At 37.6% G+C, this 26,999-nt stretch overlaps 2 protein-coding genes across 5 annotated transcripts; both read left to right on the forward strand.

Moving 5' to 3' along the window:
• Positions 1 to 2,301: 2,301 nt before the first annotated feature.
• LOC147317515 (G protein-coupled receptor-associated protein LMBRD2B-like) lies at positions 2,302 to 11,478 on the forward strand. 2 transcript variants are annotated; one of them, XM_086314534.1, is made up of 18 exons: positions 2,302 to 2,462; positions 3,062 to 3,289; positions 3,510 to 3,616; positions 4,976 to 5,074; positions 5,697 to 5,864; positions 5,961 to 6,171; positions 6,260 to 6,334; positions 6,437 to 6,541; positions 6,678 to 6,858; positions 7,182 to 7,363; positions 7,637 to 7,770; positions 7,981 to 8,086; positions 8,184 to 8,281; positions 8,990 to 9,093; positions 9,284 to 9,330; positions 9,443 to 9,551; positions 10,667 to 10,760; positions 10,888 to 11,478. In XM_086314534.1, the coding sequence occupies exons 2-18, from the start codon at positions 3,116 to 3,118 to the stop codon at positions 10,949 to 10,951; spliced, it is 2,058 nt and encodes a 685-aa protein (XP_086170660.1). In that variant the 5' UTR covers positions 2,302 to 2,462; positions 3,062 to 3,115; the 3' UTR covers positions 10,952 to 11,478. The 2 variants fall into 2 exon arrangements, with proteins under 2 accessions (XP_086170660.1, XP_086170659.1); XM_086314533.1 differs by having other exon boundaries at positions 2,318 to 2,411.
• Positions 11,479 to 13,524: 2,046 nt separating this feature from the next.
• On the forward strand, positions 13,525 to 26,144 carry golm1 (golgi membrane protein 1). 3 transcript variants are annotated; one of them, XM_086314536.1, is made up of 11 exons: positions 13,525 to 13,718; positions 14,835 to 14,976; positions 18,902 to 19,069; positions 19,305 to 19,359; positions 19,493 to 19,595; positions 19,747 to 19,867; positions 20,256 to 20,406; positions 20,527 to 20,754; positions 21,612 to 21,776; positions 22,368 to 22,466; positions 23,493 to 26,144. In XM_086314536.1, the coding sequence occupies exons 2-10, from the start codon at positions 14,848 to 14,850 to the stop codon at positions 22,463 to 22,465; spliced, it is 1,218 nt and encodes a 405-aa protein (XP_086170662.1). In that variant the 5' UTR covers positions 13,525 to 13,718; positions 14,835 to 14,847; the 3' UTR covers position 22,466; positions 23,493 to 26,144. The 3 variants fall into 3 exon arrangements, with proteins under 3 accessions (XP_086170662.1, XP_086170663.1, XP_086170661.1); XM_086314537.1 differs by having other exon boundaries at positions 13,526 to 13,718; positions 18,902 to 18,976; positions 20,253 to 20,406; XM_086314535.1 differs by having other exon boundaries at positions 13,526 to 13,718; positions 20,253 to 20,406; positions 23,493 to 26,143.
• The last annotated feature ends 855 nt before the right edge of the window (positions 26,145 to 26,999 follow it).

Genomic DNA, 26,999 nt, shown 5'->3' on the forward strand with positions numbered 1-26,999 from the left:
GTTTAGGTTTTAGCCAATACTGGTGCCAAACCGTTACTTGTGAAACGGTGCCGGTGCTTAAACGGTGCTCAAACGGTGCTCAAACCGGTGCTTAAAGAAAGGAGAACACAAAATTGGTCCAAAAACCTCTCATGTTTTTATTTTTAGAAGTCTCTTTTTTTCTGCAAAATGATAACCAAGTTAGCCTTTTCTGTTGATACAACATACCTCCTTTGGTTGGAACCGGTGCTTAAACAATGGAAAACACAAACTTTGACCTAAAACCTCTCATGTTTTGCTGTTGTTTTTTTTTCTTGGGGGGGGGTTGTAAAAAGATAACAATGTTAGCCTTTTTTGCAGCTATAGGGCATATATGGTATCACTCTATCAAACAAGAAGACAGCATGTAACTACAACGGTGTTTGCTAGTTCACCTTACATGCATTAATGTAATAACGTGGTTAGCCTACTCAATGTAAATTACACACGAACAACATTAAGCCACTCACTCAGAGAAGAATGGCTGCTGCTGCCATCATCATCCGTCATCACAGTATCACCTTAAAGCACTTGTTGCAGGCTGCTGAGTTTGCATCTTTTGCTGTGAAGTACAGCCAGACTTTTGAGCGCTTCGCTTTGGGCATTTTTAATCTGTAGCTCTGCTCTAAAAGAACGTATGTACCTGGGCCCGCCTACTTCCTTGGAAAGGTAAAATGATTGGCTAGAATCCAAAGTGTATGACATCGCAGGGAAAAAAAAAGCACCGAAATGTGCGCTGCTTTTTGGTCTGGTTACTACCGTTTATGTCAGAACCGGTGCACCGGATACTGGCACCCATCCCTACCCCTAACCAATACTCACAAGCAGAAACGGCTGCAGTGGGCCCAGAACTACATGACGACTAGTTTTAAAACAGTCTTGTTCACTGATGAGTGCCATACAACCGTGGATGGTCCAGATGGATGGTGGTGGCTGGTTGGTGGATGGCCACCATGTCCCAACAAGGCTGTGACATCAGCAAGGAGGTGGTGGAGTCATGTCTTGGGGCGGAATCACAGGGAGAGAGCTGGTCCGGCCCTTTAGGGCCCCTGAACGTGTGAAAATGGCCACTGCAAAGTATGTGGATTTTCTGACTGACCACTTTCTTCCATGATAGAAAAAGAAGAACCATACTTTCCGCAACAAAATCATCTTCATGTTAGACAATGCACCATCTCATGCTGCAAGGAATACCTCTGCATCATTGGCTGCTATCAGCATAAAAGGAGAGAAACTCATATTGTGACCCCCATCCTCCCCTAACCTCAATCCTATTGAGAACCTTTGGAGCATCCTCAAGCAAAAAACTATGAGGGTGGTAGGCAGTTCACATCCAAACAGCAGCTCTGGGAGGCTATTCTGACATCCTGCAAAGACATTCAAGCAGAAACTCTCCAAAAACTCACAAGTTCCATGGATGCAAGAACTGTGAAACTGCTATCAAATAAGGGGTCCTATGTTAATATGTAACTTGACCTTTTAAGAGGTTTTTGATTGAAATAGCTTTTGATTTCAGTAAATATAATCTCCTAATGCTGCAAATTCAACAAATGACCACTTTCAATTCTCTACAATCTTTAAAATGTTTTGAAACTCTGTTTGCGTAATAATTTGGAACAGTGCATTTTAAGTTTTTTATTTTTGAAAAACATACTGTTTTCATTGGGAGGTTTGTTGAGTAACATTTGAATTATACTCTAATGCTTGATGACTCGAAAATCATGCTGTCATTTGAATCGACTATTTAGGAAAATCAGAGAAAATATCATTTGCATGATAATTTGGAACGCGGTGTATATTTAAAGATAGTATTGTCAGCTCACAACATATTCTAGCAAAGTATGTAGCTGTCCTTCGAACTAAGTTCAGAAAAAAACTGGCTACAAATGTAATGACTACAAAAAACATTAAGCTACTTCCTTTTTCAACAGTTTAAAAGTTTATATTTGTGTATCTTTCTCAGGTTTTGAACCTACAATCATTTGTATGAGCATATCTGTCTACCTGTCTACACTGTACGTGTATGAATGGATCCCAGTGATGCAATAATGCTTATAAAATACAGAGTTACTTGTGTCTACTCTGAAGCCTAAACCATAAAATAATTACCCTTTTTAAAAAAAAAAACAAAAAAACAATGGAGTATCAAATAAGTAAATAAACATTAATTGGCATATATGAGTTAAAAAAAAACCCAATAACAACTCATGTATCAAATATGATTCACTTGGCGTTACGTTGTCGATGAAATTCTCAGCAGTCACTAGTGCCTACAATACCCAGAATCCCCTGCTGCTCCAGCAAATCTGGCGTACCGAACGTTAGTTACGCAACGTAGTTTCAAAGGTTGTATACATCTGTCGGGGTTCCCGTCCAGGAAATATGATGTGACTGTAAGTTAAGAAAGTTTTTTGTGCTTTTTGATGACAATGAACCTTCCACAGGTAAGAGTCTGTCTGGCTCTAATAAATAAAATATATAAAAAGTGGGCCTACTTTGTTCATGAAATGAAACACAGCATTGACTGTTAACAGTACGAGAACACGGCGCGGAAATGCATCGAAAATCGTCGCTTCTGGATTTAAAAAAAGAAAACATGACCACAATAGCTAAATGAACGTCTTGAAAACAGTAGTTATCACTCCAAAACATCTGGAAAACAGGATTCAAAGCTTTTTTATGTGAAAAATATCCCACTTGAAAAACTTTCTAAAAGCCAGTTGTTCGCTCTGTTCGGTCTGAACGTTATCAGAGTAGCTTACCTCTCTGAGTGTTTGTGAAATGTCAAAGAATATCTTTGGGCACACTAGAGTTTCAGATTTGTGTATTAATTCAAGGTCCTGCTGGTTTTCGTTCATTTCTTTTCCTCTTATAAATAAATAAAGCTTTCTTTTAATTAATCCATTGCAGTGTGTTATGTTACTGCATTTTAGTCACTTATGTTTCCCCACATCTCAACTGGTCTGTTTCTCTCTGTTATCCAGCAGATAAGAGCTGATATTCTGTCTGCTTTCACCACTCACCTCTTTCTCTTTGTTTCCAGGTCTTTTCAGTCTGCTGTCATGAGCTCTTGATGTCTGTCTTGTTATAAGTCATCATGAGTGGTGCTGCGCTGGCTGTTGTGGTGGTGGTCGTTTTTTTCTTGGCCCTCTACCTCCTCCAGCGTTATGGAGATCTGTGGAAGCAGCAGAGGCTGGTCCTGTTTGGAACGCTGCTGTCCTGGTACCTGTGCTTCCTCATCGTCTTCATCCTACCACTTGATGTCAGCATGGTACTAGACATTAATTTCTTTATTAGTGTAACTTTATTTTTTCAGGGGGTGGGGGTGGGCAAGAGTAAGATTTTTATGTGCTTTTTGAAAAAATTTCTCTAAGTAAGGTTGAGCTGTGTGTTTATTTATACAAATCTCACCTCTGGGGTCTTATATTAACTATGTTCACTGCACTTTTACATGTGTTTGCCTGCCTGTGCAAACTCTACTCTTCTGCCAGGCTGTCTACAATCAGTGCAATTCTAACATTGCAAACACCACTACTGCAACTCCAACGAACCCCAGTAGTAGGAGTGAGGCCAACTTGTCTCCTTTTCCATCTATGAGGTAAAGACGTTGTTTTGATTTATCAGAAATAGGGCCATAGTTTTCCAGATTTGCTCCACCGCCATGCAGCATTATACATAACACAGCAGATAATCTGCTGATCTGCACATATCCACTTTGTCCGTGTTTGTTTAGCAAAGGAGCCAGCATTCCACGGGGATCTCATAATCTCATTTGCTCATCTTTCACATGACTTCTCCATGTATTTGATTGCTTTAAGCCCAAGTAAAGCCTTACAACTGAACAGACTTTATTCACTCAGTTCAAGTCACTCTACTGTTTTGTTTGGTATTCTAAAACTGTTAAGAATCAGTGTTTTTTTGCTTATTTGTAATTCCCCTAGATGATATCAGTACTCATCATTTTTATGTGTTACATACACTCACCGGCCACTTTATTAGTTACACCTAGTTAGCAATGGGTTGGACTCCTTTAATTCTTTGGGGCATAGATTCAAGAAGTCGCTCTTATCAATACTGACATGATAGCATCACATAATTCCTGCAGAATTGTCAGCTGCACTTGCATGATTATAATTTCTCCTTCCACCACATTCCAAAGGTGCTCAATGGAATTGAGATCTGGTGACTGTGGAGACCTTTTGAGATACTCCAGTAGGCTCTCTTGTTTAAACAATGCTCAGCTGATATTAGGGGGGCCAAAGTCTGCCAAGAAAATATCTTCACAGCATTACACCACAGCCAGCAGCATCCTGAAGTGTTGATACATGTTGGCATAAACATGTAGCTTGCCATCACCAGTGTGTGAATGGGTGGATGACTGGATATGTAAAGCGCTTTGGGGTCCTTAGGGACTAGTAAAGCGCTATATAAATACAGACCATTTACCATTTTACCATTTTATGCCAAATTCACAAATGAGTAGTTATTCAACTTACTATTGCCTTCCTATCAGATATTTCCGTGAACGAGCAAGTGTATCTAACACAGTGGCTGATCGGTGTCATCTCTCAGATTTCACCCTTCACCCTAATACAATGGAGGTGAATTAAATTCCATTCGTGGCTCTCGCAGCTTTGAGAAATACAGTTTTAGAATTCAGGAGTAATACTTCTTTACAAAAATGTTACCGCATTTAGTTCGTACATTGTTTTATTTTATTGGAGCTATTTTTTATTAGAAATCTGTCATGAAATGTGGGGGCACTGAACCTTTTAGGGGCAATGAGTGATTTTGAAATGGCAACAAAATCCATACTGTGTATATTTTATGGATTCAAGGTGTGGTTGTGTTAAAGTTGTGATGATGTATCATGTGGCTTTTGAGCATTTAGAATTTTATACCTGGCTTCCAGTGTGCTTTTTTTCTCTAATTCTTTAATCTTCTGTGTGCGCTTCAGTCCACCAGGCAAGTGTGAGGAGCCTTGGACTTATATTCCAAATGACACCCTCGAAGTGTTTTGGAGAGTTGTATACTGGACGTCTCAGTTTCTTACATGGTAAGATCCTCTTACTCATAAACATACGATAAATAAATCGTCCCATGTTAGGAGTCAGGATGTCTAAGTGTTCCACCAGAGGGCACTCTCTATCCTCCCTGTTGGCAATAGGTGTATCTGATATCTCTGTGTTGGTGTTGGTCCTGGATCATCATAGTTACTGTTGGTCTGGATTCATCATTTCATGTGACCAGTCACATTGTTATGATGCCATAGTTTTGCGATGTGAAAACGGACCTGCCGATGTTCACTCAGGAAAAAAGGGTTATGGGGTCTGATCAGGCTTAGGCAGAGTGCAAATGAGTTGTTGTGACATTAAAACCAGACTGTTTTGAAAAAAGTTATCATATTATCTTAGTAATGAGTCTGACTAACTAACTAAATATTAAAAATGTTAAGGAAATGTGTTTATCTGTAATGCGTCTCCAAAAAATATTAGCTGATATTTTTAATTTTTAAATCAGCAATAATCGGTGAAAAAATTCCTATATCAGTTGGGCTCTAATTCATTCTTCTTCTTCTTTTTTTTTTTTTTACACACTATTCTACCTTAAGTTAAAAAATGTTTTGACTTTCCTTTTCTCTCTGTTTCTTTCTGTCTGTTCTCTGTGTGAGCATGCAGGCTGCTGTTGCCCTTTATGCAGTCTTATGCACGCTCAGGAGCTTTCTCAGTGGTTGGAAAGATCAAAACAGCTTTAATTGAAAATGCACTTTATTATGGCTCATACCTTCTCATCTTCATCGCTCTGCTCATCTATGTGGCTGTTCAGCTAAAGTGGAAACTGACCTTGTAAGTCGAGTTGGAACTGTATGCACTATATTTCAATTTGTGCTTTCTGGTTAGCATAATCAGCATAATCTACTTTCTTTCTTTTAAATCATGTAGGGCGGACCTCCAGACCATAGGGATTACAGCTGCCAACACCTGGGGACTCTTCCTCCTGGTCCTGTTGCTAGGCTATGGCTTGGTGGAAATCCCACGGTCTTATTGGCTGTCATCTTCCCACAATTACGTGCTATCCAAGAGCTACTTCAAGGTAGCAAAGATGGCTACTGAGAAGGCAGAGGCAGATGAGAAACTTGCAGATGTCATGGAGGCAAGGGTTAACCTTGAAACAGAATAAAGAATAAACTGCAGCATATTAATTTTTTTTCTTTACAAAAATAATCTGCTTTTTTTAACAGGAGGTTGCAGGCATCCATGCCTCTGTCAGGCAAAACCACTTTCTAAGGAAGTATGTGGACATAATTTTGACAAAGGTAAGAAATGAAACCAAATTCCACAAACAATTTTTTCCTCATGCATATATTGTGCATTTTCAGCTTGTACACTGGGCTCATTTGAGTGTCATTTCACTTCAGTGTCCCACAAAGTACCAAGAAGAGATGGGAATAAATGTGGAAATCTCTCGCGTGGACCAGAATGCCCCTCCCACCAAAAGAGTCCTAGTTAAACTTCATGAAAAAGTAATTAATTCTTTTTAAAATTGCACTGTGAATTAAAAAAAAATAAAGCAAAAAAATATGATTACACATTAAAATGCCTGTAAAAAGTGTTTGCCCATCTTTCCTGTATGTTTTGTATTTGCGTGTGTGTTTTCAGGTGGTCAGCGCAGTGCAAAGACACAATCAGACTCAGGTTCAGTGGTCTATCCTGTTAGAGCAGGCCTTTCATCTGGAAGATGTAGCAAAAAGCCGGAACAGCTCGCTCCGACACTTCACCCACAGCTTCCCTTTAGCACACCGTGGCTGGATCCGTAGGTTCATCTACACTCCAACTGTAGGTGAGTTCTCAGATTCCCACATGGAGTATTAAAAGTAAAACTTATTATGGCATTGATGATATATCTAATACAGCCTTAAAAATGTTCTTGAATATCTGCCATAATAGAAAGTTGTGGTTTGTTTTCAGTTAGCAACAAGAATATTTCTCTTTTTTTGAACTGTTTGTCGTCTGGCAAACAACATGCAACTTTTAGGGACACTCGGTCTAATAATAAATTCTTCGCGGCAGTCATGTGCCTTTTTTTTGTATAACATAAATGTGAGTTTGCACTTACACGCATATTTGTTTGTTTTGTGTGTGTGTGTGTGTGTGTGTGTTCAGAGTGGTTTTGGGAGTGTGTGCTCAGACAGGGCCTCTGCAGGCTGCTGGCCGTCCTCCTGTGCTTACTCTCCGCTGCAGTAATCTGGTCTGAGTGCACCTTCTTCAGCACACACCCCGTCCTTTCTCTGTTTGCGGTCTTTATTCAGTTGGCTGAAAAATGGTACAACTATCATTGCATTGAGGTGAGTATGTATTAGTGCTGTCAGCGTTAATCCCGTTAGAATGACGTTACTACAAGGAGTGACATAGTATTTTGATTTATTTAAAGTTTTTTTTTCTTTTTGCCAGAAAATTGGTGAAAGAAACAAAAGTTTGCCTTTCAAACACTTGGACTCCCACATTATTATTTTATTTAAAACCAACAGAAATCTGCTGTGAACATAAACATGTTGGTTATTTTGTTCTCTTCAGTTCAAGCCTAACCTTCAAACGTGTTTCCTTTTTCTCTCCAACAGATGGTGTGCTTTGTGGGTATCCTGTTCATGTGCGTGTGCGTCTACTCCACAGTTTTCAGGATACGATTTTTCAACTACTATTACCTGGTGCCACATCACCAGACTGATGCTTACAGCCTGCTGTTCAGTGGCATGTATGTGCAGCATATTTACACTATAAGGGATGAAGTGAGTTGAAATGGAAAGTTAGTTAGTCAAACACATCTTTGCATTTTGGTTTCAAATCAATGGAACGATAGGTTACAGGTCAGACTTTCCAAACAGGAAGCACAATTCAGTCTGGTATGCTTAATTTGTGTTGTCCTAATTTTAATATTCTCTCTCTTTTTCCCTGTATGACTCAGGTTATTTTGTCGTCTCACTCCACCTTTATGCCTCAACTTTCTGGGAATGATTCACATGGACTCTGCCATCTCACACAAGAACAGAGTACAGACATCTTACACCTCTGTGGGTTCCACAAATTCACGTATCAACACACACACACAGACATTTGTACCTGTAAATTAAATGTGTGTTTTTCTTTTCTTTATGTTTTTTTTATCAGATTATGGGCTCTATGCAGCTGCTGTCATTTATATCAGATGGGTTCTACATCTATTATCCCATGCTGGTATTGCTGCTGTGCTTTGCTACATATTACAAGTAAACCAGCAATCTCTAACAACTTTTGCACATTCTTGTGTATTTTTCCCACCTAAAAATAGTCCAATGGCTGATTTAAGATGTATAAGTACAGCTATAAATATGAGAAATATGAGAACTTATAATATATTTAAAGAAAGCTATGGAACAAATAACAAGTTTTAATAATATTGTTAGAGTAAGTAACATTGTTACAGTTTATCTCATAATAGAGTAAAAATCTGTCTTGTCTATAATCCTTGAAGCGTTGATGGTTTTGTGACTCATGATGTAAAATATTGTATAAGTATAAAACACTTGTTATTTAAATTATGCTTAAAAATAGCAATTTAATTTTTTGTTGGACTCATTGTTTGAAGTAGAGTTGATAGGACTTTAGCTTTTCTACTGAATTCTGCTTTTGTCCAGAATCTGTAGTGCAAACACATTTCCAAACACATTATCACGCCCTTTATTTGCCAATTTAATCCAGTGTGGTTAAAATCATCCCAGCTATACACTACCCACCTGTTTATCACAAATTGCACGGTAGAGATGTAGTAGTTTTATACTTTTTATTACTCTGATACACTTAAGATGAAGGTTAATTATGAGCAATAAAATGGCCATTTTGCAGAAGGAATCTGCTCTGAAAAACCCATCACGTTTTTGTCTTGAGTACAAGAACTTATGTGTTACAGTATGTATGTCAATCATTTTGTTTTGTAGTCTGGGGTCTCGCTGTTTGAACCGCTTGGGCTTCCATCAGTACATCACTGATGATGATTTGATCTCTGACCTGGTGGATGAAGGCAGGGAACTCATCAAAAGAGGTAATTTGATCACAAGTTCAATTGCTTACTCTTTCTGAAGTTTCTGTGCATCAGAGCAGTTTTGGCAGCTAAACATATCCAGGTTTTTACAGTTAATGTTTTCATGCATTATTATAGTAACCTATGAAAAATGTTTTTTTGTATGTTTGTCATGTTTGCACTGTATGTTTTATAATTTGTTCTTCTGTAGAAAGAAGGAAAAGACAAAGAGCTGAAGATGGAGAGAATCGAAGATGGGTAGATATTTTCTTTCTTTAGTTGCTCAAGACAAGAAGATCTATCCAGCCTATTGGCTTGCCGGTTCTAGTGGTTTGTGTGTATAGTGTGCCTACTTTGTTTTGTGCTTCAGGCGTGGAGGGAGCGGTATGGTGTCGATGGGGCCACTGGGCGGAACAGAGCTGGTTACACTGAGTTAAAGGATAACCAGAAGGAGCCTGTAACAAAGATCAAGAAAAGTGGTAGGGCTCTTTCTCATATCACTACATCTATCTAATATTTTCTTCACACTTTTTTTTAAATCGATATTTGTCCACCTAACTTGCTGCTCATACAAGAAACTAAAAATCTATAATTTTAGACCTAGGGCACCTCACCCACATGAGATACATATCCATACAGGCTTTACAGCTTGCCTGGTTGGGTTTCTTTGGAAGAAGCACCACCCCTGTGTTCCCACAGGAAGTTATTCTTAGGTTTCTATGAACATGACACAAGTAAAAAGAACTTATCATACAGGAATCTATGCAAAAGACTGAACAAGTATGGCATGTTTGGAAGTGCTGCCACAAGAAGGCCTCTTTTCTCTAAAAAGAACATGGCAGCATGGCTTTGGTTTATATTTTATTATCCAAACACAGCAGGAAAACATCTCATACAAGTTATCAAGCATGGTGTGCAGGTGTAATGATTTGGGCCTCAGGACCTGGGCACCTGTTGACCACAAACTGCTCTGTACAAAAAGTATTCTAGAGTTAAATGTGAGGCCATCTGTCTGACAGCTAAAGCCTTGTTGTAGCTTGGTAATGCAACAAGATAATGATTCTGAGCAGCAGCAACAAGTTGGAATCAAAGTGTTGTAAAATTACAGTCAAATTCAAGATCTCAATCTGATTCAAATTATGTGGCAAGAACCTAATACGCTGCACATGAACAACTGCCTGCTTTACATCTATATATATTTCTACATATATAAATATCTAGCAGATGGTAGATGACGGTCATTTCTTTGCTGCAGATGATTATTACGAAGAACATTTCTAGAGTTTTTAACATGTCACCACCTTTCCCCTTTGTTTTGAATTACACCAAACATGGAGTTTTGATGGATTATCATGATTTATATGGCAAATAAACTGGTTTTTATATCGTGCTTTTCTACTCTACTTAAGCACTCATTATACAACTTGTGTCATTCACCCAGTCATACAGGTACGGTTTTTCTGTGAATGCATACATCGAACTGCTAACCTTCCAATTAGTAGATGACCTCTATCTCTGGAGCTATAGCCACCCCTTGTAGAAGAAGTCAACCTGCTTACTAGTGTTGTGCATCTTTTCTTCTCTGTATTCACAGTTGTCACATTTACCAGAAGAAACGAAAAGGCCGACGAGCAGCAGACGGGCTTACTGCAGGAAGACTCCAGTGATGACGAGTCGCCCAACAGAAGGTATGATGTCATTCAGTACCAAGAATATAGTTGGTTAGTGTTAAAATAAATCTGAATAATATTGTGTTTTAAAAGAATGCTAACAGTGCCTTTCTGTCACACTGTATCACTGTGTTTAATGCTGTAGATCCACAGCAGGAAGTTACCTCACTCTGTCACCTCCAGTGAAGGGCGTGTTTGACGACGTGTGACGCACGAAGGACCTGGAGGGAAATCAAAAAGCTAATATGTGCTGCAAATAGAATAAATGATTCAAATGGTACATTTTCTTCAAAGGGAAGTCTGAATGCAGATAATTCACTCTTAAGAAAAAAAAAAGTAAAGATGTTTAATAGATGTAAAATATAACTTTAATAAAGGGTTTTATATCACAAGCATTTTTGGTGGTATTCATAGCGATTGGTAACTGTAAGAACTTAACACATGTCTGTAAATGCATGCTTGATATTGTTATGTTTTATAATAAAATTGGTGGATAACAGAGCTCATAGTATGTGCATAGATTTTATATTTATTTAATTTGAAATTCAATTTCTGTGCCTAAAGCAAAGTGTCATAGAGAATATATCAAAAACATAAACACGTTTAAAGTTGTGTTTTCAACTGTATCTGCTAAATAGCATCATTTTCATGTGGTGCAGTCTCCAGGCATCTATTTATACAATTTTGAACTGTTCAATTGTTATTGTATAAATAAAACATAATGTTTTTGCTTGTACTTTATCTGCTGTTGGATTTTGAGTGGCCTAAAATATATAAAACAGCATCCCAAGATGTCCTTTATAGCACTTTTTTCAAATGTCACAATGTTTATTTTATTTTATGACCTGAGGGTTGTTGTTTTTTTTCTTTTAAATAGATAATTATTGCAAGACAATTGTTTGCAAATATATGGAGAGGTTTATACTGTAACTCCATGAGTGTACAGAGTTTTAGTTTTGTTTTTTTACATGTATTTTTTGCAGCCCTCTGCATGTCCTAATGACATAATTTGTCCAATATATCCACTATCCCTTTCAAAAAGATTGCCTCTCTAACTTTTTCTCCACACCACTCAACCTGAGCTGTTCCTGAGGATCTTCAGCTCTGCCACGTCCACCTTGGGCCCCTGACTTTTGCTAGTGCAATGCATACCACCACCTCTCCAGGCATTCTTCCACCTGCTCTAACAATAGAGCACAATGTTGTCTGCAAACATAAGTCCTGCTCATCATCATTAAAAACAAGAAAGGGCTCAGAGCTGAATCTGTGAGTCAGGCCCACCCTTAGTTTGAGCCCATCTGTCACTTCTACCACACAACTCACCACTGTCTCGCTGTCTTCATACATGTCCTCCACCACATTCATATACTTTACCACTCTTGACTTCCTCGTGGAGTACCAAAATTTATCTCTTGAAACCTTATCGTAAGTGCTGAGAGGGTGCAACTTCTTATCACGCTCTCTATACATCTCCATCAACACTCTTAAGGCAAACATAGCACATGAAGCACTCTGGCTTCATGCTATGGCTTTTTACCATTATTCTTCTGTAGTTAATACAGCTCTTCACATTATCCTTGTTCTTGAAGTACTGTGCAGTTCTCCATTCTTCAGGCATCCTCTGAAATTGTATTAAACAATCAAGTTAAAGTCCATTGCCCTCTCTCTCTGACTTCTCCATACCTCCACAGGTATGTCATCTGGACCTTTCCTGTTTCCATTCTCTTGATAGCTCCTCTCACTTCCTCCTTATTATTTCTCTGCACTCCATATTTATGTTATAATTAGCCATAATCATAAAGTTTGTCAACTTGAAAAATCAATTAATGCAATCTAAATAAGACAAATGTTGTTTCATTTTAAAATATTACATGTATCATTAAAAAAAAGATTCAAAAGAAGTCGAAAGACAAATGGGATAAAGAATAATTATTAGTTTGTTTCTTTTTTGTCATGAACATCTTCATTAAGTTTCAAAACCATTAAACCATAAAAAAGAAAGACAATTCACAAGAAAAAACAAAATTATACTAAAATGTAACTCAAAATAGACAGAGAAAGGTTGCAGCACTCTTCCTTGCATGACCAAAAAACAACACCAGTTCTATGAGGTTAGAACGATGCCACCTTAAAATAAAACTGGAAAAAATATTGAAAGTGAAAGATTTTACAGTTTCAATTAATCTTTTATTACTATCGTTTTTTTTCTTCACTTTCAATACAAAATGTTTCAGTACATTTATTTCATTTACAATATTTTTTTTCAGTTTCAATATTTTTTTCTGTTTTATTTTAAGGTGGCATCGTTCTAACCCCATACAATTCCCACTTAAATGATAAAGCTCATACTTCAGATCAGGCCCAAGAAAGAAAGAAAGGCTGGGTAGAGAAATCCCTATTCTGCTTACATTAGTTTATCTATAAATAATATAATATTTTATTGTTTAATTTGTAATTATTTTTTATATGTATTAGTATTTTCAATATACCTACATTTATTATTTAAATTTTATTTAACATGATATGACACGTTAATCTTTCGTTAATCAACCTCTTACCGGTGATGCCTTCCTAGGCACTTCGTAAAACACAAATTCTTAGATCTTAAAGTAGCCTAGACTACCAGTCTGTCAGTATTTATTACTTGACAGCAGTCAAAAGTAATAATTTGTGTGTTTTTAAGTTGATATTAGAAAATACTTAAAAAACTTTAGGGGGATTTGTTGTCTATTAATTTATTTATGTGAAACTAAATATGATTTGTTTTTACAGCAGTCAGGGGAGGTACTTGAACGTTTCAATCCTAGGCAGCAGGTAGAGCACACAGACTGAGCTGTCTGTGTGGCAATGATGGATACAAGCTAATCGTCCAACGTTACAAAACGTCTACAAAAGCTGTTGGAATATATTACGAGGTGTCACTCCATATATCGCCTCACAAATTTGGCTCTGATTTCTGACAGGCAGACATATCCGGTAAGTAGGTTCGGCTGCTAGTTTTAGCTAAGCGACCTAAAAACGGTAACAGCAACTGTGAAGGAGCAGCGCTGCTAACAATGTTAGCGTTAGCTTGCAACGTTGAGTTCCTTCGCTTCTTCTTTTAGCATTGGCCCAAATTTAAAAACAGATAAATGTGGCCATTTCTTTACACGTTTATGTAGCTTTGTCACACATTTAATAAACAATATACATAAAAAAATTCGAAGTTAGTATTCCTGCTTTCTGTTGACCTGAATTTGTCTAATCAATTATACGAAGGACCCCTTTTTCTCGAGTTCCGTATTATCGCAACCGTCACGATACTGGTGGCTATGATTTATACTGCCAAACACAGCACAGGTATACCCTGGCTCCAGACCTGTGCTTTGATTTAGTAGTAGCCGTCAGATTTTTCTAACGTGATGTTAAATTGAAGGTTTGCTGGTCGTTAGTTTTGTTACATGTTAAACAGTTCTTTGCGCCTTTGCAATCCTTGGGTCATTTGTTTGACGAAGGAGAAACACGGAAAGCAGGAATCCGCATATTATTTACGTCGACAGTATGTATTACAAACTAGACAATACGGCACTTCGTCGGTGATGTGTAATGCTGCTCTTTAGTGTGTAGTTGTTGCATTTTAGCTCCCGTTGGTCCTTGGGAATGTCCTTCTAGCTTGTTTTTTTCCCCTCCCAATTAAAAACATTTTAACTGAGTCACCACTTTTGAGGACATCTTTTTGCTGTTTGTGGTGCTGGGTATGTTTCAGTGTGACACCGTACAGGTGTATATATATGTATATATATATATTTGTAAACATAACACCAAAGCTGTGCATGTGTTGTTTCCAATAGAATCACTAAACATACTGTTGTCTGTATGTATGTGCAAATAACATTTCCTGTGTAAGCTTTTTGTGTTTTTGCTGACAAAAAAGCTGCAACAAGCGACAGCGAGCTTTTTTTTTTTCTTTTTTTTTTTACATGTCTGCAACCAACTTGCAAAACCACCACCTTTTTGCCAGAAATGCACAGAAAATATGTATTTAAAAGATGCAGTTAGAAAATAAAGTGTGGGGAAGTGTGCTAACCGTGGCTGTGCTTTGTGTGTTTTCAGTTGGTAGACAGCAATGGGTGGGCTGGGGAACGGGCGTCGTGGAGTAAGGTCACCGCCTCTTATGATTGCCGCTCTGATCGCCTGTATCTTGGTTCTGGGCTTTAACTACTGGGTGTCCAGCTCCCGCAACCTGGAGCTTGAGGTGGGTTAAAAAAATATTCAAACTCTTCCTCATTTCTTATTTCTTTTGCGTGCTTACATGTTTGTTTGTTTTTACATCTTTCTTTAATAGTCCTTACTTTGATGTTGTGTTGCATGTGTTTTATTTTACCAATATAAATGTGCCAAGAACTGTTCTCGCTTACCGACTTAAAAGAAAATATAAATACTATCATAATTTGGAGGCCTTTGTGACCTTGTAATGATTGCACCAATTATAAATTTATTCTTTTTTTCTTTCACAATCACTATTCACACATAACTTTGAACTTTGAGTGTCTCCTTTCTTGTAAAATGCCTAGAAGTTAGGCAAGGTTTATACTACCTTGCCCTACCTCACCCCAAAAACGACAGATGGGGAAATATTGTTTGCTTGTTTGCGTTTCCACACAATTACCAGGAAGCTATGCAACACATGCAATTTATACAGTATATATACATTTCTTGCTGTATTTCCTTTTCCGTAAAATACCCATAATTTATGCAGTGCTTAAATTTACTTAACCTCCTAAGACCCGAACTCTTCCACAGTATGCATTTCTAATTTCTCTTTGATATTTGAGCATATCTGTCCTAGGAGGTTAAAATGTAATTATTTCGTCTTCCCTGTAAAATACCTGAAGTTAGGCAATACTAATAACTTCACTGCTGCATTACCTAAAATTACTTACAAATTGATTAAAATTACTTACATAGCCTCCTGACTACCAGCAATGCAAATTTGTCCTCTGTATAGCACCTTTCTAAACCTGAATATCTCCCATGCACTGCATACTACAGAATTGCCTCCTTTTGGTATCTACAGAGTACATTTAGGGCTTTCCAATGATACCAAATGTGAAGGGGTGGAGCTTTGGGAACTTTAGTTTTTTCATTAAGGAACATGGCAGCCACCGCTGCAAGCACATTTTATGGGAAGAAGAAAAGTAAGTGCATAAAATTTCTTATTGAGCAATTTTTAGCTATAAATGTTAACATATTTTAAATAAGTCTCTTAATAACACATTAAAACATAGTATGCTTAATTCTAACTTCATTTTAGTATAGTATTGAAGTGTTTAAAAAATGTCCTCCATAGTGGACATTTGTAGTCATTTCCTCCATTTTGTTCTGTTTTTTAAATGACCAGAAAAGGAGTCCTTTTTAGAAGCAGAAAGAAATTTATTGCAGTTTGATGAGGGAAACCCAGATCTTGAGTTGTCTGATGAAGAAGATCATAGGGAATAAGCCCTTGAAGAAGAAAGAAGGAGGAGCATCAGGGATGGTACTCAGACCTGAACTTGCTGTCATTAAGTGGTTGGACAGTTGTCATGGCATCCTCTGCCTATGGCAATCAACCTCAGGACAGATGCACAAGATGGTCTAAGAAAAACAAAAGGTTTGTCCATGTGCCAAGTCCACTGCCAATTTCTGAGTACACTACCAATATAGGTGACGTGGACCTTGTTGCCGAATGTTGAGTTTCTACAGGATGGTCTCTCGCACTCAGAAATTGACAGTATGTGCAGTTTTCTACTTTTTGATCTGGCAATCACCAACTCGTGGCTTCAGTATAGCAGTGACTTGCAGTTTTGGGGGAAGAAACCACTACAGTTCCTTGAGTTCAAACTTCTCCTTGGTGAAGAGTTGAAGCAAATGTTTGCCATCAAAGTTCATTTTTACACGTTTGGCCTTCCAATGTCCTCTGCAGTGGACATGTGATATCTAAAAAATGTAAACTTTTTTTTCCCAAAAAATTATTTCAGTCTTCTAATTACCTTACAAACATTGGGGGATTTAAATTTTTTTTTGATTGGACAACATTTTTTTTCCTGGTAGTCAGGAGGATAGTACTTAAATGTAATTAAAGTTTAATTATTTTTGTTTCCTTTGAAAACCTGACTTGTTACTAGAGATGGACCGATCCGATATTACGTATCGGTATCGGTCCGATACTGACCTAAATTACTGGATCGGATATCGGAGAAAAATAAAAAATGTAATCCGATCCATTAAATATCACGAAAGCACCTCACAAAACTTGCAACAAGCTGTAACTCACCCCAGAACGTTAGCACGTCGGAGCAGTATGCATCACGTGATAGAGCGGCTGTGGCATGCGGGACCTGTCGGTGGTCTGGATAGCATTTGGAGCTTCGCTAGCAACCCGGCATTTCATCTCCGACAAAGTTATCCCCGAGAGAAGTAAAGCAAGTGTGTAAGTCCATCTCTGAATGTTTTTAAAGCATTCCTGCGTTAAGCTTAACGAGCGACTGCCTCTCGCTCTCCGGCTGCTACTTCAATCATGAAACTGCTTAATGATCAGCTGATCGGCTTTTCTGTCGGGAGTCCGTGTCTCTAGTTTGCTTTTGGCCCACTTTGCACCAGAAAGAGGAAACCAGCGGCTGAACAACAGCAGCACGTTTAAGCTTGATCAGCTGTTGTTAGAATTTATTTAATATTACTTTCTACACCAGGATCCTTTTCTATGCAGCTGACGGCTGTAACTGTGCAGGGGCGGATCTAGCAAAGTTTAGCCAGGGGGGCCGATAGGGCATTAACAGGGAAAAGGGGGCACAAAGACATACTTTTCTTTCTTATTCTCATTTAAAATGTCGAGCTTTTAATTATTTAATATTTATCTGAATCTTACACCCAAAGTTTTAATCTGATGTAAAATGTATAGAAGTCCATTATTGTATATAGTAACTGTTAAGTCTAATATACCCTAGTAAGCTATAGTACTTTTTCCTTTGGGAAGGTACCATCTGTGCAGTCTGCAATTTTGTTGAAGAAAGATGTTGAATCTATTTAATATTTCTTGAAAAATAATTGATTTCTGTGTATTTTTTTTTCACACTGCATCAAATTAAGCTTGATTACGTCGATTAAGCATCATGAGGTGGAGTGTGAGGGGTGGTTCCCTATTTTTTATTTATTTATTTTTGTTGTTGCTGGGAGTTGGAACCCTATTAGTTAGGTTGCTTAATATTTATGCTAAGTACTCTTTAAAATACCAGAATAGGGAGGATGGTGTAGGTTTAAGTTTATTAGATTGATCAGTATTGCTGAACTATGAAATATTTTTTTTTGCATACAGGTATAACAGAATAGCTTTAGTGTAGTTGTTGTTTTAAACTTGAGTATGAACTTATACAAAATGCAGCAAGATATTTAAAAAACAGTTTTGTTGATTAAAAAACACTATATCGGATTCATATTGGTATCGGCAGATATCCAAATTTATGATAAATTTTCTTCAATTGTGGATAATGGCTCTCACCGTGTTTCAATTAGATGTGGCTTTGTAACACTTTTCAGATTGATAGATGTCAGTGACTTTGTATTTCATCCGTTAAGAGTTTTTGAGTTTTCTTTAGATTGCGACATGTGTTGCTTCTTGAGATATTTTAGCCTACTTCGCTTTGTCAGATAGGTTCTATTTAACTGATTTCTTAATTCAACAGGTCTGACAGTGAATAGTGAATAGTAACATTGAATCAGTATTCCAAAAAATGTGGTTAATCTCAGTTAATTGATCATTTTAAATCTGCATCTTTATCAAATTTTAATATTTGATGATCTGAAGTATGTAAGGGTGACAAATAATTAGGGGGTTTTTTTCAGTCCAGTTTTTATTGTTGTTTAATATATTGCATTAAATGGCAAGACATTTCTGTCAAATAAGGTAAGAAAGACTCCTTTTTTTTTTTTTTAGCTTAATTGACACAGGAAATAAGGTAAAACATGCATGTATAACTATATATATCTATATGCATAGTTAACCCTTAAAGACTCATTCTGAACCAGGACGTTTCTGTCATTTTGTTCTCTTCATATGGATGTTATCATGACCCATGACAAATTCTAAATAAGTGGTCTATATAAAAAGCAGTAACGTGATACTGATCTTGCTGCATGTGACACAGACTAAACTGTATGAGCTGGAGGGCCAGGTGCGACGTGGAGCAGACGAGATGAAGAAGAAGAAGGAGTTCGAACAGGTGATCGAGAAACAAAAGGATCAGATCAGCAACATACAAAGTCTCTATAAGAGCAAGCTGGAGGGAGCTGAGATCTCCTGCAGCCAACACAAGGTGCACACAAACAAAACTGGTGACAATAAAACCTTTATGTGCACAAACGCCACCTCAGAGGCGCTGTCTATCAGCTCTTGTCACAAGGGAATCCTTGGGCCAATGAACACACTTTTCTGATTTACTCACTGTTGCGATTCACACCACATAAACATTTTATCAGGGAAAAATTTCATATGAACAATAAATAAGTGTGATAAGTGAGTATTGACATGCGTTGTGTGTTTGTGTTTAGGCCACACTGCAGCAGAACATTTCCTCCAGTGTAAAAACCATACAGGAACTCAAAGGTAACATAATGTTTAGCTTCTGCCCCTTTATTTGATTAAAGTGTTGCGTTGACTTAACAACCATCACATGGCCGCTACAAAACTGTGAAGTTAATTTCATGTATGTGTATGTGTGTCTTTGTGTGTACTGTAGGTCAGCTGAGTTGGCTGAATGATGCTCTGGGGAAACTTGAGAAAGAGCTGCAGAGTTGCCAAGGCAACATCAACACACTTAATAACAAACTTATGTATGACATGTAAGAAAATGATTCATTATTATTATTATTATTTTTATTTTTTTTTTAGTACACACTTATATTTGTATGCATCTGTTTGTAAAGAAAGTATGATCACTGCACATGCCAGTATAATATGCTACTGTTTACTGTCTGTGTGTTGTGTATGTAGGACCCAGTGTAACGCCCAGGTGCTGTCCCAGAAAGAGCTGTGCAATGAGAGAGTGGCTGCCGCTAAACTTGAAGCTGAGAAGAAAATGCAGAAGCTCATCCATACACCTGTCTCCTCACAGGTGGGTTTGGCTTTCCTGTTAAGCAGCGAAGCATGTGAAAGGATGCAAAGTCACTAGTCTTTCGACATGATTGAGACTTGGGCAGAGGGGTGGACCTGATTCTTTTCCTTTTTTTTTTTTTTTTTTTTTTTTGTCACCAACCCCGTTATGTTAATCAGGACAAGGTAAAATCTTAATGTCTTAAAACACTTTCCTACCATACGTGATTATCGTCACTACTGTTTTTACATTTTACCATTTTACTGTTTTTACATGCAAATGGGGAAATTTGAGTTCCTTTTGCTCGTGTTTGTTTGCGCATCTAGGCAAAAAAATAAAAAACCCTCTAATTCTGCATGGCAAGAGCTATGGAGCTGTGACACAGAATTGTATATTAATTTCTTAGCAGGAAAATGTTGGAGCAGTGGAAATCAACAAGTCAGTCAAGGCCCTGTCTGATGGAATTCCAGCAACTGCTTCAAGCCAAACACCAAGTTTCTCTCAACCCAAAGGCAATAAAGTCCATGAACTACTGACAAATGAAATAATGGTGGATATAAGTAAGACAAAAAACATAAATGGTCTGCTTAACTGAAATATACACTTGTACATATTGTGTGTCTAAGCATAGTTGGTGGACAACCTCACATTGCACTTGCTTTTTGTTATTTTCTTTCTAGTTCCCAGCGCTCCAGTGGAGCAGCCTACATCAAAGGATCTCTCCAAAGCAGGGCCAGAGTCCGTTCCCGCAACTGCTGCATTGAAACAGGAAGACAAACAGCCACAAGAAGGAGCTGACAATGCAGATGAGGTGGAAGGAGAGACTGGTAAACTTTTGGAGAATAATCTGATTGAAGACAAAGAGAATGAGGCGATGGATGCTCATGAAGAAGATCCTCAGACAGAAGGTAAATAATTTGGATAGTCACACAGATTTAATGTATTAGCAGCTGTGTTTTGCTGCCTGGCAATCACACGTCCTGTTGTTTAGTGGAAAGACTTTACCACAGGGCCCAAACCAGTACTAACTGAGCACTTCCTCTTACTGTTTTTAAAATTTGAGAAAACTCTTCAGTTTAGTGAACAGAACCTCTTTGTTATGTAAGAGCGTTTTTATTAGAGGTAATTTTCTTTAAAACTTCTTCCTACTTCTTCCTACAATATTGGTGCTGATCGCTCCACAAAAGCTGCTGTACATGTGCACATGTATGAAAGCAAGTGTTATATTATAGTTTTTCATTTTCTAATTATGGTTTTATTATTTCATTTTGAATTTTAATTTTAGTTAGCATCCAGAGTTGATTTTCTTATTTCAGTTTAGTTTTTAACTGTTTGAAAATGCTTAGTTTCTGTGTTAGCTTTAATATTTTATTTATTAGTCTTTGGAGGGAATATGTTAGAGACAAGATTCAGGAAAATCAGTCCATTTAAATGTTTTTCAAACATGTTTTTTGTTTTTTTGTCATTTGAGTTAACTATAATGTTTTTTCACATCTAGTTTTTGTTTTTAAGATTAGTTTTAGTTAACGATAATAATTTCTTTTGCTAATATATTTATAACTTGGAGTGTGTGTGAGAAAACTCGCCAGCATGTTTTACCAACAACCTCATTGACTGAGTAGCAAGAGATTATCTATCTATAGATTTTAGGCTATTCTTATAGACTTTTCAGCAAAAACAATGCACTTGTTTTATATGGTTATATTTTGACATCTTTTATACCTTTTTTAATGTATTTCATTCTATCTGTGATTTGTTCTTTCAGAAGCAGACCCTGGAATGGAAGGGATGCTGATTGGTCGAGGAAAGGCTGATGAAACTCAAGCTGGTCAGAAACTTCAGGAACCAGAAGAGTACGACGCAGATGAACAAGTCGTGGGTGGAGAAGATTTAGAAAAACCACAGGAGAACAAACAGGATGAAAATATAGGTATGTGTTTTAAATAAGCATTTAGAGAGTGAGCGCATTCTGGTCTCGACAGGCTTTATGTCAGTAGGAAGGATGATTCTGAATGCCAGAGATAACCACTGTCCTTCAATCAAACTTTATCGTATAGCCCTTGGCAGTCCTAGTATAAATTTTTATGCAAAGTAAAATGTCATATGGCAATATAATCACTATAGCTATGTTTATGTTCTCTAGCGAGCACAACAACAGAACAAGCACAGGCAATAGCTGCAGGGTTCGTACGGGTGCTTGAAATCCTTGAAAATGCTTGAATTTTAATGTTGTCTTTTCAAGGTTTGAAAAGTGCTTGAATTTCAGATGTGGTGCTTAAAAGTGCTTGAAAGTGTAGCTGTATTTCATTCACCTCAAACACCTCAAACAACTATCTGATTGAATAGTTTTCCTTTCAGATATTCGTGTATTTATTTTGTCATTAGACATTTTTTTTCAATATCATGATCTAACTTTGAGGCCATATTGGCCGGTAATAGTGATCATTACAAAAATAAATGTACGTTGTCATTTTAGAAAGTTCTTGTTTCTTTTTAATAACCATGTTGTACTTGTTGGTAGACAAGGTCATGGAGGATGAACTGGCTGACTACAATGGAGATGATGAGAATGAAGGGGAGCCTGAAGCAGACAAACAAGCTGAGCTAGCTCAAATCTAAGGTATACACTCAGACTCACACACTGTTGTCTTGCTCCGTGGCATTCACATACTCTATTCTTCAGGTCGTGATGAAAAAAACACTGACTCAACATGATATGCAGTGTAATTGCTGAAATAATGTCGTATCAAGCACACGTTTTTGTTCAGAGAGCAATCTGAATTTGATTTTCTTCATGCTTACTTAATTTTATGAGTTTAACGACTATTTAGCATCCACCCATTCTGCATTACTCCACTGCAAATTACAAAGATGAGCCATCTGGAGTTATTGATCTGGCCTTCCTTAAGGGTTTTAACCTAATGATGGACTCCTTCACTTGCTTCAGCATCTGTATGAATCTCATATTTAGAGTTAAAGTTGAACAGTTACCATATCCAAGTTCAACACTTAGAATAAACTCATATTTGCTTAATTATTTGTGGAATAACAAGGAAACTGGCGTCACCAGGCCCTGAAGCTGTTGATCAGCCAATCATCCAGTTGCTTTTCAGCCTTTAAAAATGGGAGATGATGTATAAAAATGACTGTATGTTCTGAACAGTTCACAGTACTTTTGTTAAACTCCTTGAATTAAAGCTAAAGGTCTGCATATTAACTTCTTGGCAAAACTGTACATGTCAAAAAGTTCAGCAAGTGAGAGACTAATAATTATTTTGAAAGACAACCCCCTGCATCCCGACTGAGCTCAGCAGAATCAGGAAAGCAGCCAGCAACAAAGAAGAGAAAATATGATACAGTTCTATGTAAATATCCTGTGGTGATGAGTGTGGGAGATGGCCAGGCTGGAGCCAGGCCCAGTCATTTTACTGCAGAAACAAAACCATGAATAAACATAAAAAGGAAAAGCTACACTTGGGAACTAAAGTCTGATACAGCAGCATGTAGTAATAAATCAGTAAATAAGTACCAAGATGAAAATGAAAAGCTCAGTACATCATGCATACTGAAGTACAGACAGTTAAGGAAACAGTTGGCACATTCGTTCACTGATGCATCTTTTTTTTTGAATGTATTTTTGTTGCAGGGCACAGCTTGAGAAGGATGCCGGATATCAGATTGGGGAAACAGGATCTGCTTTACATCCACAATGCTGTAAAGGTTCAAGCAGCTCGGGGGAAAATAAACATCAAATAGAATTCACTGTATGAAAAACTGGTTAAAAGTAGCTTCCTGGATGACTTTCTTTAATCTTTTAATTTGATATTTTCTTATCATCTACTATTTAACTCATGTCTCAAGACTGTCGACTTGGAAAAACTGAATACCTGGAATTCAAGCATTGTAATGACGTGTTGACTTTCACTGTTTGTCTAGTTTTCAGTGGTTTTAAGGTTTGAAAAGCTGCAACAAGTTTAAAGATCTGAGTAATTTCTGTCACAGAATTGCTCCATCTGGCCGCCGCTCTACAAGATTCAACAGCACGTTGAACAAAGCCTTAACTCACTCATAGAAATGATTTTGACTTTCGGGTCAGAGGTCAAGATATGCTAATAATTATGTTAGTTCTAAAGCGCCATTATCAAACTGTTCAGAGCTGCATTTTCAATCACAGCGTGTCAAACGTGTGAGTTTTAAATTATAATGAAATGGAATTGCTGGAAAATGCTGACACGTAGTACGTTCTTTACCTGATCATAGGTTAACATTTTGACTGTCTTTGGTCTGCGGGGCTAAATGGACTGTGCATTATGTCTATAAGTGGAAGGGGGGGGTCTGACAATTGCTGTTACATTATGAAGGGCATTTCCATGGAGCGGGGATGGCACCTCAAGCTTTATTTCTCCTGCACTAATTTGGAAGCAGTTAGGCAAATGTCAAGTAATATTAGCTAGATGTCAGGTGTAATTATATCCAGATTATTTTCTGCCTTTTGTTGTATGCAGGTTTGTCTGCGCTCTGCTCTCTATAGAAAAATTGACTAAAGAGCTGCAATTATAGACAGTGTTAGAAGTGTAATCACTGTAATTTTCATAACACCGTGGTTATCATTGCAAGTATCCTGACGCGTGCAGTGCAAATTTCTCTTCCTAGGCTACTTTTCATTTGCCAATTTGAATTTTTTTCTTTCTTTGGGTGGTTAAAGTACAATAGGTTTCTAACGCAGTGACATTCATCTGCCTGGTGTGACGATGGGTTTGACTGCTGGTGTTATTCAGCCCACAGAAACTTCTATTTTCAGTTCAAGCACCTAAAATATCCTGTACCATTGTTTTGTTCTGTTGATTTTAAAGCACACGATCTGCCTTTTGGTAGAAAGTGTGCAGCCGCCAAATTAATGTGGTCTTCACGTTACACGTAAATGCATTAGCTTCAGTGCAGAAGCACAGACAGACTATATGTGGAGGAATGTATGAGCTGTAGTTGTTTCTCAAGCTCTGAAGCACACACAGGTAAACTAAAAGCTTCTCGGATACAACATTGTTTAGGTATCATAGATGGAGTTTGTCTACTGTATAATTTTCCGTCTAAAATCAGTTACATCATTTCTTGAAATGACTGAAATATTTAAAAAAAAAAAAGTGTCATTATGAAATTCTTGACCTAATCAGAGGTTGCAGAGCTTGGGAAGCAACTGTTCATTTCAAATTCTAGATCAAATAGCTTTGATCCTTTTAGCAACACGGACTAAGAGATGATAGTCGATAGGCAGCAGCACTATCTCATGCTTGAACATAAGTCAACATCACTCCTGCAGCAGCACTCCTCAAAACTAATCAATGCAATTTTGCTGCCTTGTTGTCTCCCTTTTGGCCCATCTGCAGGGAACTTGCGTTACAGATTTTTATTTTTATTTTTTTGATTGTGTTATTTTATTTATGTTTTTTATTGTTTGTTTCAGCGTCTAACTTTGCAATCCTTGATAACTACTGCATTGTTTTCAGGAAGTTTTGTTTACTGAACTCAAAAGTATGTGTAGCCTGAGAGAATGTTTTATGATTTTTATTAATTAGATTAACTTTTATTAAAATTTGATTTGTTGGAATTTGCATTTAATTTTATTCTGCTGAACAAATTTGTGAAAGATTTTTAAAAAAATCATTGCCTTTATTTACAATAAAAATGTTTTTATTTCCTCTATCGATACATTTTCATGAGGGAGTAATATGTCACAAAGCTCAAATCATATGAAAGTTTACAGGTGTAAATCCTTCAGTAAAAATGATCAGCTCTTTACAGGCTTCCATTTTCCCTGTTTCATTCAAAAGTGCTCTAATCACACCACTGCTCAACAAAAAAGAACTAATTATAAACCTATTTCTAATCTTTCTTTCCTCAGCAAAATATTTGAAAAAATGTTCATAAAAAATTGAATGAATATCTTTAGATAAGTACCAGTCAGGTTTCAGAACTAATCACAGCTCTTATTTAAAGCTTGAAGATCGAGAATGACTCACTTTTAGTTATTTAGTTGTAACTCTTCTCAGCTTCACTGCTGCCTTTAACACTGCTCATCAAAATATTTTAAGTCAAAGGCATCATGATTGAGTTTAACAAGCCAGGTTCTCAAATTGTAAGACTGACGTTTATGTGCTTCAATTAGTAGTTTTAGACTTGCAGAAATAAAACTTTAGGCAGGGGTACCTCAAGCTGCTGTCCTTGGTCCACTGCTCTTTAGCCTTTACATAACACTTACAAAGGTTGGTTTATACATTTAGAGAGTGGGGCAAAAAAGTATTTAGTCAGCCACCGATTGTGCAAGTTCCCCCACTTAAAATGATGACAGAGGTCAGTAATTTGCACCAGAGGTACACTTCAACTGTGAGAGACAGAATGTGAAAAAAAAAAATCCATGAATCCACATGGTAGGATTTGTAAAGAATTTATTCGTAAATCAGGGTGGAAAATAAGTATTTGGTCACCTCAAACAAGGAAAATCTCTGGCTCTCACAGACCTGTAACGTCTTCTGTAAGAAGCTTTTCTGTCCCCCACTCGTTACCTGTATGAATGGCACCTGTTTGAACTCATCATCTGTATAAAAGACACCTGTCCACAGCCTCAAACAGTCAGACTCCAAACTCCGCCATGGCCAAGACCAAAGAGCTTTCGAAGGACACCAGGAAAAGTATTGTAGACCTGCACCAGACTGGGAAGAGTGAATCTACAATAGGCAAGCAGCTTGGTGTGAAAAAATCAACTGTGGGAGCAATCATCAGAAAATGGAAGACATACAAGACCACTGATAATCTCCCTCGATCTGGGGCTCCACGCAAGATCTCATCCCGTGGGGTCAAAATGATCATGAGAACGGTGAGCAAAGATCCCAGAACCACACGGGGGGACCTGGTGAATGACCTGCAGAGAGCTGGGACCAAAGTAACAAAGGTCACCATCAGTAACACACTACAACGGCAGGGAATCAAATCCCGCAGTGCCAGACGTGTTCCGCTGCTGAAGCCAGTGCATGTCCAGGCCCGTCTGAAGTTTGCCAGAGAGCACATGGATGATACAGCAGAGGATTGGGAGAATGTCATGTGGTCAGATGAAACCAAAGTAGAACTTTTTGGCATAAACTCAACTCGTCGTGTTTGG

This window comes from Aulonocara sp. 'chitande type north' Nkhata Bay, linkage group LG12 (genome assembly GCF_057382095.1).
Source record: "Aulonocara sp. 'chitande type north' Nkhata Bay isolate Kocher_YH1m ecotype deep benthic linkage group LG12, A_spYH_male_GT1.1, whole genome shotgun sequence".
Taxonomy (NCBI): Eukaryota; Metazoa; Chordata; class Actinopteri; order Cichliformes; family Cichlidae; genus Aulonocara; species Aulonocara sp. 'chitande type north' Nkhata Bay.

What these genes read in the sequence shown, in the direction of transcription:
- LOC147317515 (XM_086314534.1), top strand. Translation starts at nt 3,116, where the DNA reads ATGAGTGGTGCTGCGCTGGCTGTTGTGGTGGTGGTCGTTTTTTTCTTG. An exon ending in TAGTTAAACTTCATGAAAAA is followed by an intron (nt 6,542 to 6,677) that starts GTAATTAATTCT and finishes GTGTGTTTTCAG; the next exon opens with GTGGTCAGCGCAGTGCAAAG. An exon ending in AGCCTGCTGTTCAGTGGCAT is followed by an intron (nt 7,771 to 7,980) that starts GTATGTGCAGCA and finishes TGTATGACTCAG; the next exon opens with GTTATTTTGTCGTCTCACTC.
- golm1 (XM_086314535.1), top strand. Translation starts at nt 14,848, where the DNA reads ATGGGTGGGCTGGGGAACGGGCGTCGTGGAGTAAGGTCACCGCCTCTT. An exon ending in AACAAACTTATGTATGACAT is followed by an intron (nt 19,596 to 19,746) that starts GTAAGAAAATGA and finishes TTGTGTATGTAG; the next exon opens with GACCCAGTGTAACGCCCAGG. An exon ending in AGAAGATCCTCAGACAGAAG is followed by an intron (nt 20,755 to 21,611) that starts GTAAATAATTTG and finishes TTGTTCTTTCAG; the next exon opens with AAGCAGACCCTGGAATGGAA.